This window comes from Miscanthus floridulus, chromosome 12 (assembly GCF_019320115.1).
Source record: "Miscanthus floridulus cultivar M001 chromosome 12, ASM1932011v1, whole genome shotgun sequence".
Classification (NCBI taxonomy): Eukaryota; Viridiplantae; Streptophyta; class Magnoliopsida; order Poales; family Poaceae; genus Miscanthus; species Miscanthus floridulus.
In genome coordinates, this window is record NC_089591.1 from 70,976,110 (window position 1) to 70,995,394 (window position 19,285).

The window sequence follows — 19,285 nt, forward strand, 5'->3', positions numbered from 1 at the left end:
GATATTTATTTGCTTTCTCCATGTATTATATAGATTAACCTCTCTTGTGCAATAAATTGCTAATTATGCATATGCTTTGCTTTTTATCATAGTATGCATAAATTTAGGGGAGCTTAGTCTATATAATGTGATAGTAAATTTTGTGACCTATTCCATGCTAATCAAATTCCTTCTTTTGGTTCACAAAGTTTGACCTTCCCTTGTGTACTAATGTATTTCTTTTTGGGTGTTTGGTGCCAAAGGGGAGAATTTGAAGGACAAAGACAAGCCTTTAGTTATAAGTAGTAATAGTCCGAGAAAGGGAGGAAAGTGAATTATGGATTAGTCTAAGTAATGGGAGAATTTTTTAGAAGCTAGGCTTTAATCCATAATATCACATGGGGACATTTACAAGGGCAAGACAAGCTTTTAAGTAAAGTTTAATTGGTATATCAATTAGATCATATAACCTTACCCTTTGCATTACATCCTAGCAAGTAGGTAGTTTTAATCTCCAAATTCTTATCATTTGCTTGCTTTGGTCATGTTGTCATCAATCACCAAAAAGGGGAATTGTAAGGAAAATAGAGCATTGGCTCATTTACTTTGGATTTTGGTGTTTGATGACCAACACAAAAATTGGACTGAATAAATTTATAGTTCAATAGGGTGCAAGACGTGACTTGGACGAAGGCGACGTGGTGATCAATGATCAACACCTTAAGAAAGACCTTAAAGCACAAGAGAAGACCCAAGATATCAAGCAAAGTCCAAGCACGAAGATTGGAACCAAGCCGTATGCAAGATCGGAAGAAACACAGCTCACTGAGGTGACCGGACGCTGGACCGGACGCTGGGCAGAGGACTTGGCAACAGGCGACCAGACACTGACCGGACACTGGTGGCAACCGACCGAACACAGGACAGCAGCGTCTGATCGAGTACAGTAAGGTTCCAGAGCGGCAAATCTACGACCGACGCGTCGGTGGCAGGCGACCGGACGCTGGCCACGTCCGATCAGTATATTGCCGGCTCAATAGTCGGACGACTGGACGCGTCCGGTCAGGACGATTCAGCGTCCGGTCAGTAGCAATTTTTGGGAATTCGACCCAACGGCTAATTTTTCAGTGGCGCTTATAAATACAACCCCCAACCGACCATTTGAGTAAAGTGGAGCTGAGGAAACATACCAAGGGTTTATACACTATTTTAGTGATCTCCACTTGCATAGTGCTTAGTGATTCATCAGGTGATTGGCGTAGGTGCTTTGCGAAGTGCTTAGGTTGATTAGACCACCGCTTATGCACTTGCTCTAGGTTTAGGCCTAGTGTTTAGTGAGGTTTGCATACCTCTTACCACTCGGTGCTTGCGAGCACCATTGTTGTACATCGGAGGGGCTTAAAGTCTTGCGAGATCACAACCATGTTTGTGGTGTGGCCGCCGCCGTGTACCGAAGGGAACAAGGCCACGGCGTTTTGGCCGGAAGCTTGATAGTGAAGACGGCGGGGAGCATTCGGGAGAGGCTTGCCGGAAGGCACGTCGGAAACCCACTTGCGCGTGGGGAAGACCCAAGGCTATCTATAGAGTTACTCGACCGGGAGCTTGGCCCTTGCGAGGGATTCCTTGTAAGGGACTCCAACGAGGACTAGAAGGAAGCTTGTGCGCTTCTCGATACTGGTAAAAATACCAGAGTCGTCGATGGGAGTTTGCATATCTCTACCTTGCTCTTTAGCTTCCGCATTTACATTGATTACTTTACTACGTTTGGGTAGAGATAGCAACACACTAGTAAAACCATAGTTGCACATCTAGATAGTTTATCAGTTGCATAGGTTTTGCTAGGGTTAAAAAAAGAGGCCATAGTTTAAAGTTAATTTTTTAAGTTGCCTAATTCACCCCCCCTCTTAGGCGTCACGGTCCCTTCACGGACAACGGAGGAGCAGGGCGCGAGATCGCGAGGAGGAGCAACGGGGGAGGTGACAGGTAGTGACGAGAATGCACCCGAGGGCTTGGCCAAGCCTGGCTAGCGAAAAACAGATCTCAATCTGTTTTTCGGGAGCTAGGTGAAAGCTCTAGTTTGGTTTTGGTGAATTGATGAAACCCTAAGTACTAACCTAGTTTATCAAAGTGATTATGAGATAGGTAACACTACTCCAAGTGATGAAGCAAATAAAGATCATGACATAATGATGGTGATGGCATGGTGATGATCAAATGATTAGACTTGGAAAAGATGAAAGAAAAACAAAAGGCTCAAGACAAAGGTAAATTAATAGGAGCTTTTTGGTTTAGTGATCGAGACACTTAAAGAGTGTGGTCACACTTAGAATCGATAGCCATACTATTAAGAGGGGTGAAACTCGTAACGAAATGCGGTTATCAAAGTACCACTAGATGCTCTAACTATTGCATATGCATTTAGGATCTAGTAGAGTGCTAACACCCTTGAAAACATTTGTAAAAATATGCTAACACATGCATAAGGTGATACACTTAGTGGTTGACATATTTGTGAAGGTCCCTCGGTCCCTTGACCGGACGCTGAAGTGAAAAAGGGATCGAACGCGCAGGGGGTGCGTCCGATCACCTAATGACGAACGCTGACGCAAGCAACAGAGAGAGACTGTTGATCAGACGCTGGCCTGGGTTCGGTCATATGTCACCGGACGTGTCTAGTTGCGAAAAACAATCTCTAGAACCTTACTGAAAATGAGCGGACACTAGTGATGGTGCGTCCGATCACTTTGATCGGTGCGTCCAGTCGTGAATGAAACCATACTGGAATCGACCGGACTCTAGTATTGGAGCTTCCGATCACTTCAAGTAGCGTGTCCGATCACAACTTAAGTGCACTGATAACCGTCGAGATCGTACGATCAATATTTGAAGTCGGGGACACATGGCGAATATCTGAGGACCGGGCGCTAGGGTCCTGCGTCCGTTCAAACCTACCAGTGCGTCCGGTCGTCCCGATTTTTCAGGGAACAGAGAGCCAAGGCTATATTCGTGGGGCTCTCTATTTAAGCCCTATGACCGACTCAAGCTCACTCTCTTGGCCATTTGCATTGACATAGCAACCTTGTGAGCTTAGTCAAAGCCCTTCCACTCATCTTCATCGTTGATTCAACATCTTTGTGAGATTAGGAGAGAATCTAAGTGCATTGCTTGAGTGATTGCATCTAGAGGCACTTGGTGTTCGTGTTTCGTTGTGGGATTCACTTGTACTCTTGGTGGTTGCCGCCCCTAGACGGCTTGGGGCAGCAGGGATCGTCGAGCGGAGGTCGATGATTGTCTTCGGCTCTGATCGCGGTGATTGTGTGGGGTCTTGTGCCTTTCCTGGCGGAGCGCCGAAAGTAACTCGTGGAGTGCTCGTGTCATTGAGTTACCTCACTTGGGAAGATTCTTGTGGTGTCCAATTGTGTGGACGAGGTTCGTGCAATCTCTTAGTCGTCGAAACATCAGGTGTTGGTCGACACAACGGGGACTAGCGTACCAGTAAGCACGTGAATCTCAGAAGAAAAATTAGTTGTCTCTTGCCCATTGATATTTCTCGGTGATTGATTTAATTTTCATCTTGTGATTGGTTCACTCTACACGATGGTATAATCACCTTACTTACTCATTGTATATCCGCAAACTAGTTGTAGTAAGCTTTTTAGTGTAGTTAGAATTGAGGGCTTGCATTATAGCTTAAGTTCATCTAGTGGAGCTCTTTAGTGTAGCAAGTGTGAGAGCTCTTAGTGAGTAGTGACTTAGCAAATTGTGTGTTTAGCGATCATAGTAACTAAAATTGTTGGATAGTTGGCTTGCAACTCTTATATAGCTAGAGCAAGTGTATTTCACTATTTGCCATACTAATTAAATTGCTCTAGTTAGTTTATAGATTTTTTAAATAGGTTATTCATCATCTCTAACTATATTAGGACATTTCGTCAAGCTAGAATTTTTAAAGTGGCTTAGTTGGACCTGACTTAGAGCTATCTACAGGCAACTAAACAGCTCAATCCTAAACCTGATTGGAGGTTAGCCACCTACTAAAATGGTCAAAGTTGCTCCGCAAGCAGCCTCACTGCGCTTTTCAGTTTCCATGGCAACGTGCCACTGCCACCCATCGCATACGCACCGGAAGCACGGTCGCGGCGGCCTCCTCCACCCCACCCCATCGGCCCTCCTGCCGAATCTGCCATTCCGCGGATTTCCTCGCCCTCCACTTCCGAACCAAAACCCGGTCGTTCTCCCCGCGAATGAGACACGAATCGCGCGTGAAACACACCTGCCGCCCGGCCTGTTTGTCTGTTTGTGGCGCGACGTGACCGTCGCACGGTGACACGAATCGGCAGCTGGGATCGGCGGATCGCTCCCAATCGGGTCGAAAAAGGAACGGAACGGAATGGACTGGACTGTGCGGGCTCCCCGCCCGTGCGGGCGCCGTGCCATCGCGGAGCGCCCAACCCGGATGGAACGCTCCAAATCGAGGAGCAGAGAAACGGACGCCCCCTGAGTTGCCCGAGTCAGCACGGAATTTTGCGACCTCGCCCACCCCACTCAAACGAACTCCGCTTTTACCTCTTCCTCCCCCCGCTATCCGGCATGCCGAGCCGCGGACGCGGACGCTCGTCGTGGCGTGGCTGACGGAGTGACGGGTGGGGGCGCCCACCATGTGAGACGGCCGGGGTGGCGTAAAGGGGCTCCCGTTTCCTGTCGCGTGCGTGTCCGCACACCCCACCTCGCAACAACCCACATTAATGTGGGGGCCGCTGCAGCCTGCAACCGACACCCACCGCGGGCGGCTTCGGCCGTCCGTCGCACGCCAAGCGCATCTCGAGGCGTCCGGCCCCGACGCCGCCGCATGCGTCTGTTGCCGATCCCGTGCCGTGCCCCACCAAGAGCTGCCGCTGATAACTGGGGACTCACACGCAGACGCAGGCACGCAGGCGTGAAGCCACCAGCAATGGCGGTAGCCCACAATGTCGGACGGTGAGATTTGAACAGCCACAGGTCTGTGTCTTGCTCCGTAAGATTGTAACTGCAGCTGCAGCGGCTTTTCTGTTCCGCTTTTCCCTATCGGTCAATGCGAAATTGTCTCGCCACAAACAGAGGCATGAGCCACAACCAAACACAGCTCCGTCCCACTGACAGGCGGGTCCTTGGTCCACCAGGCGAGCATCTGGGAGATAACGATCAGCGAACCAACAACAAACACGCATCCTAAAGCAAAACCCCCACGGGCTCCGACCGCCGCCTACCCGCCGCTTCCCGATCCCTCACGCCGACAGATGGGTCCGGGCCCATCTGTCGGCCGCACGGCTCCACATAGTCGTTAGGTTTCCGCCTTGACACCGCATCGCCCGCCTAGTTTCACGAATCTTCGGATGCCCAGATCCGGCTCTCCTCTTCACACCTCCGCCTGGCTTCGGCTCCCCTCCTCTTTCCTCGCTCCCCACTGTCTACTACTGCCGCTCGCCGAGCCTTCTCTCTCTGTCTCTTTTCTCTCGTCTGCATTCCAGCAACACCAGCACCAGAGACCAAAAAAAAAAAAAAAAACACATTGGAACGAAAATATACGGCAAAACCCTAGATCTCTCCCCCTCGGCATTGCTGACTGGGCTGCGCCTTTCTATGAGCGCGGGCCCCCAGTGGTGAGGGACGCACGGCGATGGCCTCCGCCGCTGCCGCCGCCGTCATCACCTCCCCGGCCCCCGGCGCAGCCGCGGCCGAGCCCGCCGCCTGGCTCATGGACGAGCGCGACGGCTTCATCAGCTGGCTGCGCGGCGAGTTCGCCGCCGCCAACGCCATCGTCGACCTCCTCATCCTCCACCTCCGCTCCATCGGCGAACCGGGCGAGTACGACCAGGTGTTCTCTGTCGTCCAGCAGCGCCGCCACCACTGGACGCACGTGATCCACATGCAGCAGTTCTTCCCCGTCAACGACATCGCCTTCGCGCTCCAACACGCCGGCTGGCGCCGCCGCGCGCACCCGGCCCAGGCGCTCGGGGCTGGCGCGTCGCCGGCCGAGCCGCCGCCGCCGCCCCCTCGCCGCCCAGCGTTCTCGCAGTCCCATCACTCCCACCAGCACCATCGCCACGGCGGCCACTACCGCCCCGATCCAGCGCGCGGCGGCAGCGCCTTTGCGGCGACTGGATCCGAGAAAGATGGTAAGACGAGATCTTTTCGTGTGATACCGTGCTCTAATTTTATCTTTGTGTGATAGTATGCTCTAATTTCTCTTTGTGTGATAGTATGCTCTTATTTTCTCTTTGTGTGATAGTATGCTCTTATTTTCTTTGTTTGGCGTTAGTATAGTGTCTGTTTCGTTGCTACACGGACTTCCTTTTTTACCCCTCCGTTCTGATGGGTCACAAAACGGTACGATCCATGAAATGCATTTTCAGTGTGCATTTGATTTTCTTGTTTGCTGATCGGTCTTCAAGGTATTGAACCAATGACGCTTGTTGCCAAAATGCTGATATCCATCTGTACATGTTAATGTGGTAGTCTAAAGTTGATGAAGCGTTGCTGCTTCTGGCTTGTGTATGTGTTAATAAATGTCGAGGTCTTAAAAAGGCAAGCTTTTAACGTGCTGAAATGTGTGATTCTGTACCAATTGCCAATTGGGGAGGCCCTAAAGATACTGATAATGTTATCCAGAACTACCTTTCCTGTGTAAGTTATGTATTAGGCTAGACACGTGCAAAACTACGCAGAGCTTCTCCATGTGGAGACCGTTCTTTCTGATCAGGTCTGCATTGTCCACAATGAAGTGAGGTTAAAGATTTCTTCTGCTGTCTTAGAGCTGTGATTTATAGAAGGATGATATATTCGAATCTTACTCTCAAGCATCTGCATGGGAAATTGGAGTTGAATTATCCATGCTAGTGCAGTTACGATTTCGTTTACCTCATTCAATGCGCTATGTTCCCTGTTTGCATGTAACATTGACAAAGGTGGCAAATTCATGAGTGGTTTAAAAATACTCATGTGCTCTTGACTTCTCTTAGGACGTGACTTCATAATAACAAGGAAGGGAGGGGGCTGAAAGAAACGGGGAACATCATTGATACTAAAAGTTTGCCGTTGGATTCTCCTATAATTGATGGTACACAAGCGCATACTCATGCATGCTTGTGTGGCTCTTTTTAGATATTCATTTATTTAGTAACCGTATGTTGCGTCATATAGTCTTTACTGATTACGCACGGAAAAGACAAAATCTCATATACCCCTTCTATCTCTAAAAATGTGCCCTTTTTTACTTTCCGCGGATGCTAATGCACTGTATTAGTTAAATCAAACGTTGCGGTATATTGGTACATGGTGCCCTGTCAACTCAAAACGTCCAGTGTATGGTACTATGGTTAAATACATTTGCTAATTGCAGAATGATGTTTTCCAATTTGTAATAACAGGGTGCCTTTAGGAAGAGATAGACAACTAAAATTGTGGCGTACAGTGTTCTCTGACCTGTTTGTAGCAACCACAAGTCATTGGTTAATGCCACAAAACAGCTGAAACTGTTAATATTGCCTACAAAGTAACTAGTTGTTGTGTAGTTCTTGTGAGCTCATCTTTTTTAATTGCTGCGACTCAAATGATCAGTGGATGCATCTTGATCGTTCTCATTTGTATGGAAATCGTTGGATGGATCAATTCTGTTATAACCTCAAGTTTTGGGTGAGAGTAATGTATGAAAAGTGGGACCTGAGAGTAATGTATGACAATGGCTGGAATAAGCTAGCAACAAGACTAGTCAAACAAGATTGTGCTACTCTTCTCTTGTTCATGTCTTAATCACTGTTACCTTATGGAGTTTGAAAAATTGTGATAGAAAATAAAGAATCCTACATATTACATCTCTAAACTATGCCCTTGTATTATTTATATTGTACAAGGTGAAAAAAATCAAAGCTGCAAGCTGTTTCTGAAGGAAGTAGCAAACTGGTTGCAACCCCTATAGAGCATTCAGCCAATGAGATCATTGATGGCAGCATGGTATGTTAGCGTAAAAAAGTAGAATTTCAATTGGGTTATACTTATACAGTTTTCCCTTCATGTCATCTTGACATGTCAAAGATTGTTTAATTTCATTTTCTTATGGCTAACCCTGGTGTGTGATAAAGTATATATATTTTTTGGTCCTTTAGGTTAATACTGTTGAAGGACTCAAGGTTTATGAAGGGTTAGTAAATGTCACCGAGGCAAATAAGATCCTTTCTTTAGTTAATGAAACAAAAGCCTCTTACCGACGAGGGGGGCTTGAAGGTAACCTTTAAATGTTTGTTCTCCTTTCCTCCATCAGAACTTACTTGTTTTTTGTGCTTATGACCTTATGCGTTCAGCTCTCTTTTGGAAGTTTGTTTGTCTGCTGTTTCACTTATGCTATATCTAATTTCAATCTGCATGTAGAATGCATACCTCAATAGAACTGTGCTGGTAACCTAGAAAAACACTGTGTTTCCGTGGGATAATATTGTCTCTAGTTTGGTTTTCTACTTCCGTGTTAATGGAAAATGTCCTAGTCCTTGTGCACCAGGAGATTAATTGTTTTGGATTTTGTCAAGTTAATACTATTTTACTTGATGATACAGCTGGGCAGACGGTTATTATTGCTAAAAGACCAATGAAGGGTCATGGAAGGGAAATTGTTCAGCTGGGCGTTCCTATCATTGAAGGCCCTCCTGATGACGAAAATCAAAGAGGTATATCAAGCTTGTACTGCAGTACCTAATGTCTCGCATTTTATGACAATTTTTGTATCTTTATTATGTGAGTCTAGAGACAAGGGTGGAGGCGATTCCTGGGCTGCTGCATGATTGTTTGATCGCTTGTCTCGGCAGGAAATTATACCCTTCAAACCAGATTATTGTGTTATTGACATCTTCAGTGAGGTAATTTGCTTCCATTATTCTTTTGGCTTAGGGCAAGGTCAATGTATGTTCACAAGTAGTAGGGTGGGTCCTTTGACAGTAGGCAAGAGTGGTTAAATTGGTGCGATGTACATCGACAGAAATAGGTAGTATCTTCTAACTGAAAATTGAGAGATTGGTGAGAGCAAGAATGGCTGGGGTGGAGTAAGGGGAGGATGCAGGGAAGGGAGAGATTTTAATATTTGTTTAGTTCTTGTTGCCTGGTGGTAGTGCTATTGTCGAGGGACACAACTGCCGATTTTATTACCTGCCGCAACAATGTTGAGCCAAGAAACAAGGCTCCTTGCTTACCGCTTTTATTGCTCATTGTGGACACCTTGAAATGGACCATATGTATGATTAAATGATTTTTTTTCTTTCAGGGAGACTATTCTCATCCTCACCAATCCCCTCCTTGGTATGGTAGACCTCTTTGTACCCTATGCTTAACAGATTGTGATATGGTGTTTGGCCGATCCATATCAGTAGGAGAACGAGGTGATCATAGAGGCCCTCTGAAGCTCTCGCTCGCAACTGGGTAAAACATCCCTAGTGTCTTCTCCCTGTTACATTTGGCTCTTAAAGGTTCAAACCATAGACACAGCTTGATAGTTCACACTCCACTCTTTGAATAATACATTGTGGGCTTAGTTTCTTGTTAAGGAAACAGCCATTTAGTTTCTTCATCTTTGTTTGTAAGGTTTAGATAGCACGTCATGAGACTGCATATTTGTTGAACATTATTGTCTGTCTCAATGCAGGTCACTTCTACTCATGCAAGGGAAAAGTGTTGAATGTGCAAAGCGAGCGATTCCTGCTACACGCAAGCAGAGAGTCATACTTAATTTTGGAAAGTCTGTAGCAAGAAAGCACATCCCAGCTGAAAGCGTCCCGCTTTTACTCCTCCATTAACACCTCCTCCTATGCCCTGGGGTCAATCATCAAGGCCAGCTAACATCTCCCGCCATCCCCAAAGTCCTAAACACTTTGGATATGCTCTGCCAGTGGTGTTACTTCCAGCACCAGCAGTTGGACCTCACCATGTTCCACCACCTGATGGGATGCAGCCACTGTTTGTAGCCCCTGCTCCTGTTTCTGCTGCAGCCATGCCTTTCACGCCAGCTGTTCCCTTGCCAAACACAACAGCAACTTGGATACAAGAAGTTACTCCAAGGCCTGCACCGCCACGGTTCCCTGGTCCTGGTACAGGGGTCTTCCTTCCTCCGGGATCAGGTCACCCTCTGCCCCATCAGATGATGCCCTGCTTCCCATGGCCATGGCGGAGCCCAACTCCCCACAAGGTTCATCTGCTTACCTGCATAATAAGATCACTGGCAAGGAGATGTCTAATGGCAATCTTTCTCCTAAGAACTCGCCAACAGAGAGATCTTACACAGCTGAGAAACCAGAATGCAATGGGAGCTCAAATGGTGGTGGCAGCTCTGCGGATGAGAAGTCAGCTGTAGGTGTGGAGCAGCAGAATGGTAGTCTGAAGAATGTTGGGAGCAGCAAGGTCCAGCCACATGGACATGCAACTAAATAGAGGGGGAGATCTAGTACATAGACAACAGAAACTGGAGAGATGAGAAGTTAAATTTTTTGGGCCGTGAATATGCGGTAGTGCACAGAGCTTAGCAGGTCTTCGCTGTCAACTCTCTTATCCTTGGACAAGAAACCTCGGTGTCAAGTTCTTGAGACTGAAAACGTTGTCCTAAATTTTGTAGCTGCTCTGTTGCAAATCTCGACTTATGACATTGCCTTAAGTTTATCATCTGCTACCATAACAGAGTTGTGGGCAGTAAAAACCATTTCTGATGTATCTTGTTGCACAAATCTTATCAACCTAGTACATCCGAAATGGAAAAATGTGGGCGAAATTTCTTACATGTAACTCTGTTGTGATCGACTGATGATTGATGCATCTGTAGCAGACTACCGATGGAAGATTGTTCCTTGCTGATGGATGGTTCTGCTACAGATGTTCCCTGTGGATGGCGATTATAACGCTGCAAGCTACGCTTAATTTGGAATGAGAACGAAAGATGGCTTTGTCGCTCTTGATGAGACCTTACCCTTATCGACGCTTAATCTAGAATGAGAACGAAAGATGGTTATCGTTGTAAGCTGGATTGTTTTTGAACTGATCACTCTTTTGGGACCTAAACGATTGATTTTGCAAGTATTCTTGTTCAGGACGTGGGCAAAGCATATGGATTTATATATATTTTTTGAAAGTAAAGGCAAGAGCTTTGCCGTTTAATTAAGAAGGAAATAGAGTTTTTATGTATAGGCACCCAACGCCGGTCATAAAGCCAACACACATAAGCCATCGCTTATGCGCTTCTTGATTTAGGGCCTTTTTTTTTTGTATGGATTCTAATAGATTCAGTTCCATCTGACACATGTACTGTTTACTTGAGCTAATTTTCTCTCTCTTCCCTCTCCCTCTCACAAAGCCATTTGGAGCAGCTGAAGCAAAAATTTTTGGCTTCACCTGCTCTAAATGGCTCAGTGAGAGGGAGGGGAAAGAGAGAAAACTGAAACTGGCTCCAGTGAACAGTACATATGTCAGGTGGAGCTGAATCCCTTAGAATCCATACCAAACAAGCTCTTAGCCCGTACTACACATGGGCCTACGCCTCTTAACAATATCTTCGTTGGTCAGATAGGCGACCTGTTTCGACGTTTGATGCTCATTTTCGAAAATTCTCCTATTCCTTTCCTTCCACGGGTTTCACACAACGTAAATGAGCACTCCATTAAATGTTCGGCGTTCTTGCTTTGACACCTTGCTCGCCACATCCTCCCACCGAGTGGCCATCAAAGTTTTTCCAAGATAACACATGGCTCCTGACGGCTTAGAGCATTAGAAATATGAGGCCGCGCCGTCTAGGCGGCCTCCCAAGGTGTCCACGTAACGTCCATTTGAGTGGAACGTTCGATAGGAAATTGACGGTCATCCAGCTCACAGTTTGGTGGGTAAGTAAAAGAGTTGGGATAAAAATTGCATGTCCTTACATGCATAGGAAAGTTACTGCCACAGGAGAAATTTACAATGCATGCGTTATTCCAAGCATGGACTGTGCCAAAGCAGGACAGACCCCTCCATCATCCATCTCCTTGCTCAGATTGACGGTCATCCAGCTCACAGGTTGGTGCATTGAATAAAGTGGGTAAGTAGAAGAGTTAAGATAAAAATTGTATGTCCTTACATGCATAGGAAAGTTACTACCACAAGAGAAATTTACAATGCATGCGTTATTCCAAGCATGGACTGTGCCAGAGCAGGACAGACCCCTCTCCATCATCCATCTCCTTGCTCAGCGCGCGGTGATCTGCTTTTGCTTCCTGCACAGGTTAGAAGCCAGAGTAAATTAGAGAGAGAGGACTGCTAAAACTGTTCATGAGCTTAATTTACATCGTTTATTTTTTAATAGCAAAAGGCATGGTAGTTTATAGCGGTTAAATTTCAGTAACAAAAGGCACGGTACATATTTGCCACAGTCGTCCATTTGAGTGAGGCCTTTAGTAAAAAATTTCATTGTCCACCTGAATTACCCTCATGTACCAATGAGTAAATGAACAGAAAATAGGTAAACGAACAGAGAGGCAAACTTGGATAGATTTTGCAGGAGCCATATATTGTGTCCTCCCATGCATGCGTGTGTGCAGTGAATGAGGTCGGTGGTCCTGTTGCTCTTCCATGCATGCATATCAGGTGGGGCATGCAGTGAAGTGGGGGAGTGTATTATACTCTTTGGTGCATTGAATGAAGTAGGTAGGGGGTCCAATGAAATGCTGCAAGGTAAAAATTGCCCCATCTTCTATGCATGATGTTACCATGAAGAGTTACATCACCGTTTTACATGGAGGAACTTGCTGCCCTCCAGTTTTACATGCAAGGGCGCAGCTCCACATGAGGCCAAAGCAGGAGTCTCTTAACCTGACAAAAAAAGTACTGCTACACACAAATTTAATCGCATGTTAGAACATTATAGTTAGCTGTAGATGATCTTATCGCCCAGATTTGCCATGAGCATGTGTGCAATAGGTACCTAATAGTGCATGTTTTACAAATTTTATTTTGGTAGGCTAACATCTCTTTTACACCATGCATGTCAGCGGTCCTTATCAGTGCATTGCCAACACCTCCCAACGAACCTGCATGGCCACCACTCCCAAACGTGGGACAATGTGTTGCTTTGGTTGGGCCCCACTAGCATCGATGGGCTACTCCTGCCTTGTGGTGGCAGATATGCCCGTGCCTCCTCTCCCGCTCTTGCCTATATAAGGATGTGTCATGCTAGCCATTCCTTCACCACCCTCCTCCCATTGTTTGCAAGTGGCCTTGTCATATCTCATATAGTTCATCCCTGTAGTACCTCGCGGTGTTGCTTCTCCCATTTATTACGTTAAAACCACCAGCACAAGTGCACTGCAGTGCCATTTGTCAGGCAGTACTAATGGAGTGACAATGACATATTGCATACGAAGCCCTGCATAGTAGGTTTGTGCTCCGAACCGGACCTAATGAAAGATATTGTAGAATAGGTGCTTCCTTATGGATGGCCTCGAGAGGCTCGAGGAAGGTTTGCATTTGGGCTAAAATAGGTGCTTCCTTATGGATGCCTTGAGAGGCTCGAGGAAGGTTTGCATTTGGGCTAACTTGGTTAACATGTGCATATGATCCTAGCAGCGATTTCGTGCACTTACATCTGTGATTCTAACTTGTTCGGGAGAAAGGGTTACATTTGACCTAACTTGCTTAACATGTGCATATGAACCTAACAGTCTACATTTGAGCTAACTTGATTGCGAGGAAGGCCTACGTTTGGGCTAACTTGGTTAACGTGTGGGTATGAACCTAACAGTTCACGTTTACTCTAACTTAGTTAGGAGGAAGGCCTACCTTTGCGCTAACTTGTTTAACATGTGCCCATAAACCTAACAGTTTACCTTTGAACTAACTTGATTAGGAGTAAGGTTTGCATGTGATATGACATAGCAGTTCATATGTGAGCTAACTTATTTAGGAGCAACAATTTCATTTGAGCTACCTTGGTTGGCATGCCAATACGAACCTATCAGACACACCTTTGTGCGCTCACACTGTTTCCCTTCCTGTTTCTTCCTTTTCCTTTCGTTCACATCTCTCCTTCCGTCTACTAACTTTTCCTTTGTCCTCTTGGTCATCATTTCTCTACATGATTTTTTTAGCTTCCAAACGTGTACAGGACCGCATTGATGGCACATGGAAGGTGCTTCCTCTAGCCGTCCAAGGAAGAGGGTGCGGGGGAACGGTGCAGCTTCACTCCAAGGTGTCACTATATACTCCTCTTTTTATCGTTTGGTATACCTGTGTGATGCCCATGGACGCGTATTTTTACCTATTATAAGGATGGTGTTTTGTCTTCTTTTTAGCGTTTACCATTCCCTCTTCGATTATGTTGTTCCCATATCTAATTAGGCACTCATCCCGTGTCTTCCCTTTATTGCTTTTGGCCTGTAGCTGTAGCTATAGGTGAGGGTACAGTACGTGAGAGGCAACAACGTCGGAAATCCAAAAGGCAGCTAAAGAAACAAGGTTGGTTGTGTACCTTCTCGTTTGTATGGGGGGGTGCGCGCGCGTGTTGCTTTCCCTTTGTTAACATGCAGATTTTGATTTCAATCGCAGGAAATTGTGGTGAGGCTCACGAAAAAACAGGTGATACTATGTCCTGCCTAATGACGCTCGCTTCCATCAGAAAATGGATTCGTGAGCCCGTCTAAAGACGTGCCTTTTGTAGATTGCCTTTCCACCGAAACTTCATATTACGGGCCTCCAGCACACCAGTGTCAACATTGTGGTGCACAGTTTTGGTACCAAGAACGTGTTAAAAGGTCATATCCAGGTGACGCAGGCGCTAATCGATTCCACCTTTGCTGTAAGGGAGGGAAGGTCAGTTTGCCGTTTCAAAAAGACCCTCCTCCCTTCCTAGATGGCCTGCTGAATCCAAATGGTGGTGCTCTTTCCAAATATTTTATTAAATCTATTCGTTCCTATAATTCTATGTTTGCATTCACATCCCTTGGTGCTAAGATTGACACAGCTGTGAACAAGGGGCCTGGTCCATACGTTTTTAAGATCAATGGACAGGTGCACCACAGAATCGGATCTTTGCTGCCGGATGAGGGTGCAGCCCCAGTTTATGCACAGCTCTATATTTTTGACACTGAAAACGAAGTTCAAAATCGAATATCGATTTTTGATAAGCATAAGGAATCTGACGATGGTAATCAGGTTGACAAACAGATAGTTGAGGGATTAGTACGAACATTTGATGAATCAAATGAGCTGGTTAAATCATTTAGGGCAGCTAGGGACCTACTGGTGCAGAGTCGTTGCCAACCTTTACGCCTTAGGCTTCTACACGATAGGTCCAAGAACATGCCCCAGTATAGTGCACCGGCAGGGTCCGAGATAGCTGGTTTGATAGTCGGGGACTTCTCTGAGGAAAAGAAGAGTCCAGATATAATCATTCAGGAGAGGGGTGGTGGCCTTAAACGGATTAGTAACCTACATGCCAACTATATGTCCTTACAATACCCGATTTTGTTCCCTTATGGAGACCAAGGTTTCAAAATAGGAATTAAGTACAATAGGTCAGCAACCTTGAAGGTTGGAGTTAGAGGTGACGTCACAATGCTTGAGTACTATGCTTACAGGTTACAACAACGCAGATGCGAGGCAACCACATTGATACGTGGTGACCGATTATTCCAGCAATATATTGTTGATGCTTTCGCATCCGTAGAGGAGAATAGGCTTAGATTTATAGTTGCAAATAATAAAAACCTAAGATCCGAGGTGTACAAGGGGCTCCAGGATGCGCTTCGCAAGGGTGATGTTGATGGTAATGCCATTGGTAAGAAGGTTATTTTGCCTGCTAGCTTTACAGGGAGCAAACGGTATATGGTTCAGAATTATCAAGATGCAATGGCTATTTGCCGATCATATGGACCCCCAGATATGTTTATTACTTTCACGTGTAATCCAAAGTGGCAAGAAATAGCTGATGCCCTTACATTTGTTCCAGGGCAAAGACCTGATGCTAGACCTGATATAGTTAGTCGAGTTTTTAAGCTAAAGGTGGACGAGCTTGTTTCTGGGTTGAAGAAAGGGACTTATTTTGGGAAGGCCCGTGCAGGTATGGAAGCAATTCTCACCCCCTTGCATTTGTTGCTTATTTGGGCACAACAAATTCACCAGAGTTAGCCGTTGGGTACCTTGTTCATCTATGTTTCGCCCCATGTATTATAATAATGTGCAATTGAATGGCTTATTTGGCTACCTGCCAACTTTCTAATACAGGTAGTGTTTTTTTTTGTTTCAGTACTCTATACCATTGAGTTTCAAAAGCGTGGACTGCCCCACGTTCATATTCTGGTTTGGCTTGAAGGTAACACTAAAGACCCTCGCCCTTCTTTTATTGACTCAATAATATGTGCTGAGATACCAGATAAATCATCTGACCCACTAGGCTATAGTCTTGTCGATGAATTCATGATGCATGGCCCTTGTGGTTAGCTGAACCAGAATTGCCCGTGCATGCAAAATAACAAGTGCTCAAAGTTCTTTCCAAAGGGCAATGAGGTAAACACGATTGTTGGTGAGGATGGCTTTGTGCAGTACATGCGACGTCCTGACACTGGGCACTTTGTTGAGCGATATGGTGTTAAGCTTGATAACAAATGGGTTGTCCCGTACAACATGACATTGTTAAAAAGATTTAGAGCACACATAAATATTGAGTGGTGCAATAAAACACATCTTATCAAGTATCTATTTAAATATATTACAAAAGGCCCGGACCGTGCTAGGGCCGTCATTGAAACGTGTGCATCGGACGGTGCTGGGACCAGTTCACAGGTTGAGGTCGGTAGTAGCAGCCTTGGTGCCCAGCCAGTAGATTCCCAGAGGCAGGCTGAGGATGTCGATGAGGTCCGTGAGTACATTGATTGTCGGTATCTATCTTCCCACGAAGCTACCTGGCGCCTGTTTGAATTTGATATTCACTATAGAACCCCTGCAGTGGAGAGGCTGGCTGTGCATCTCCCTTTCATGAATAACGTTGTGTACCCAGCTAGCCAATCCTTGTCTGATATTGTAGATAACCATCGTTACATGCAGACAACACTGACCGAATGGTTTTCTGCTAATAGGAAGTTCCCAAGCGCTCGAGAACTAACTTATATAGAATTCCCAACAAAGTGGGTTTGGAATAAGAAGTACAAGGAATGGCGCCCGCGCAAGGGGCCCACAAAAATTGGTAGGGCTATCTATATTAATCCGAGCTGTGGTGAGCTTTATTACCTCCGTATGCTCCTCAACGTTGCCAAGGGTGCTACTTCGTATGAAGACCTTCGAACTATTGGTGGTGTTGTATGTCCAACGTTTAAGGATGCGTGCCAGGCTATGGGTCTTCTTGGCGATGATAGTGAGTGGCATGAGGCCCTTAGGGAAGCAGCTATGTGGGGATCATCTGCTCAGATGCGGTAGCTACTTGTTACTATTGTGCTTTTTTGCTCTGTTTGTGACGCATCCTCCCTCTTCCATGACTTCTACCAATTTTTTACTGACGATATACTTTATAACATCAGAAAGATGGTGCAGAGGCCTTCCTATAAAGTTCCAGAGGACCATCTTAAAAATTATGTTTTGCTTGAACTCGATAGCTTGTTTGTGAAAAATGGTGGTTTAATGAAGGACTATGGTTTGCCGGAGCCTGACCGAAGCATACGTAACAAAATTAAGAATAGGTTGCTAGCTGATGAACTGGCCTATGATTGCGAGGACCTCATGCGTGCCCATGCCACCCTCGTTAGCCAGTTGACTGTTGAACAGAAAAATGTCTATGAGGTTGTCACACGGTCCGTCTATGATAAATTAGGACAATGTTTTTTTGTGTATGGATGTGGTGGCACTGGCAAGACATTCCTTTGGAATGCAATTATTTCACGCCTGCGATCCGAGAACCTTATCGTCCTTGCTGTGGCCTCATCTGGAGTTGCTTCCCTATTACTACCTGGCGGTCGTACTGCACATTCTCGGTTTAAAATTCCTATAGTCATTGATGAGTCTTCCATGTGTAGTATTAGCAGGGGAACTTTTCTTGCCGATTTAATAGTTCATAGTTCATTAATCATTTGGGATGAGGCACCTATGACCCACCGACATTGCTTTGAATCTTTAGACCGTAGTATGCGTGACATTCTTGGGGAGGCAGACCCTTCATGTTTTAATAGGTTGTTTGGTGGGAAGACCGTGGTGCTTGGTGGAGATTTCCGCCAAGTACTCCCTGTGGTCGAGGGTGGCAGCAGATTAGACACCATTGATGCATCTATAACTAATTCTTATCTGTGGAATCATATTAAGATTTTGAGGCTAACAATCAATATGCGCTTACTTGGGATGACCCGCAATGGCTTGCCCACTGATCAGGTGAAAGCATTTAATGATTGGGTGTTGAGTATTGGGGATGGCACTGCTACGGGTAGTACTCATACTGATGATGGAGACTCTGAGTTGGTTGAGATACCTCATGACATCTTAGTTCCAAAACTTGGCTCCCCTATTGATAATATCATAAGATCTACCTATCCCAACTTAGAAACATCCTTCTCAGACCCAGACTACCTAAGGGAACGGGCTATCATTGCTCCAAAAAATGACACCATTGATGAGATTAATACCCGCGTGCTTTCTTTGATTCCAGGACATGAAAAAGTATACCTCAGTTCTGATTCATTGGTTGAAACCTCGAAGGACAATGGTAACTCAGACATACTTTACCCCGTTGAGTTTCTAAACTCACTACAGATCAAAGGCATCCCTTCTCATAAACTCATTCTTAAGGTTGGTTCACCTGTAATGTTGTTGCGTAATTTAAACCAAAGTGCTGGACTATGCAATGGTACACGACTTATAGTAACACAGTTAGGAGACCGTGTATTGGAGGCTCAGATAATAACTGGATCTAACATTGGCGACAAAGTTCTCCTTCCTCGAATTGCCTTGCACGTGTCAAGCACGAAATGGCCATTTGTTCTTAGCAGACGCCAATTTCCAGTAAGATTGTGCTATGCAATGACTATAAATAAGAGCCAAGGACAAACTTTGCATAATGTTGGCTTATACTTGCCCCGGCCAGTTTTTTCTCATGGCCAGTTGTATGTTGCTATATCACGTGTTACTTCAAGAGATGGTCTAAGTGTTTTGATTGACGACGGTACAGATCTGGTCTCCAACCTCACTGATAACATTGTTTACAAAGAGGTGCTTCGGGCCCTCTGGTAAGTGTTTCTTGGGTTATATAGCCTTTGCCTGCATCTTTCCAGCCTATGGTCTCCTAACTTACCTACTT

General features: G+C 45.7%; 1 protein-coding gene and 1 pseudogene across 1 annotated transcript; both read left to right on the forward strand.

Annotated features, from left to right (window-relative positions):
• Positions 1-5,351: 5,351 nt before the first annotated feature.
• On the forward strand, positions 5,352-10,766 carry LOC136497375 (RNA demethylase ALKBH10B-like; annotated as a pseudogene).
• A 4,165-nt stretch (positions 10,767-14,931) lies between these two features.
• LOC136496095 (uncharacterized) lies at positions 14,932-19,218 on the forward strand. The gene is made up of 4 exons (XM_066491813.1): positions 14,932-16,069; positions 16,256-16,308; positions 16,450-17,417; positions 17,523-19,218. The coding sequence occupies exons 1-4, from the start codon at positions 14,932-14,934 to the stop codon at positions 19,216-19,218; spliced, it is 3,855 nt and encodes a 1,284-aa protein (XP_066347910.1).
• Positions 19,219-19,285: the final 67 nt, after the last annotated feature.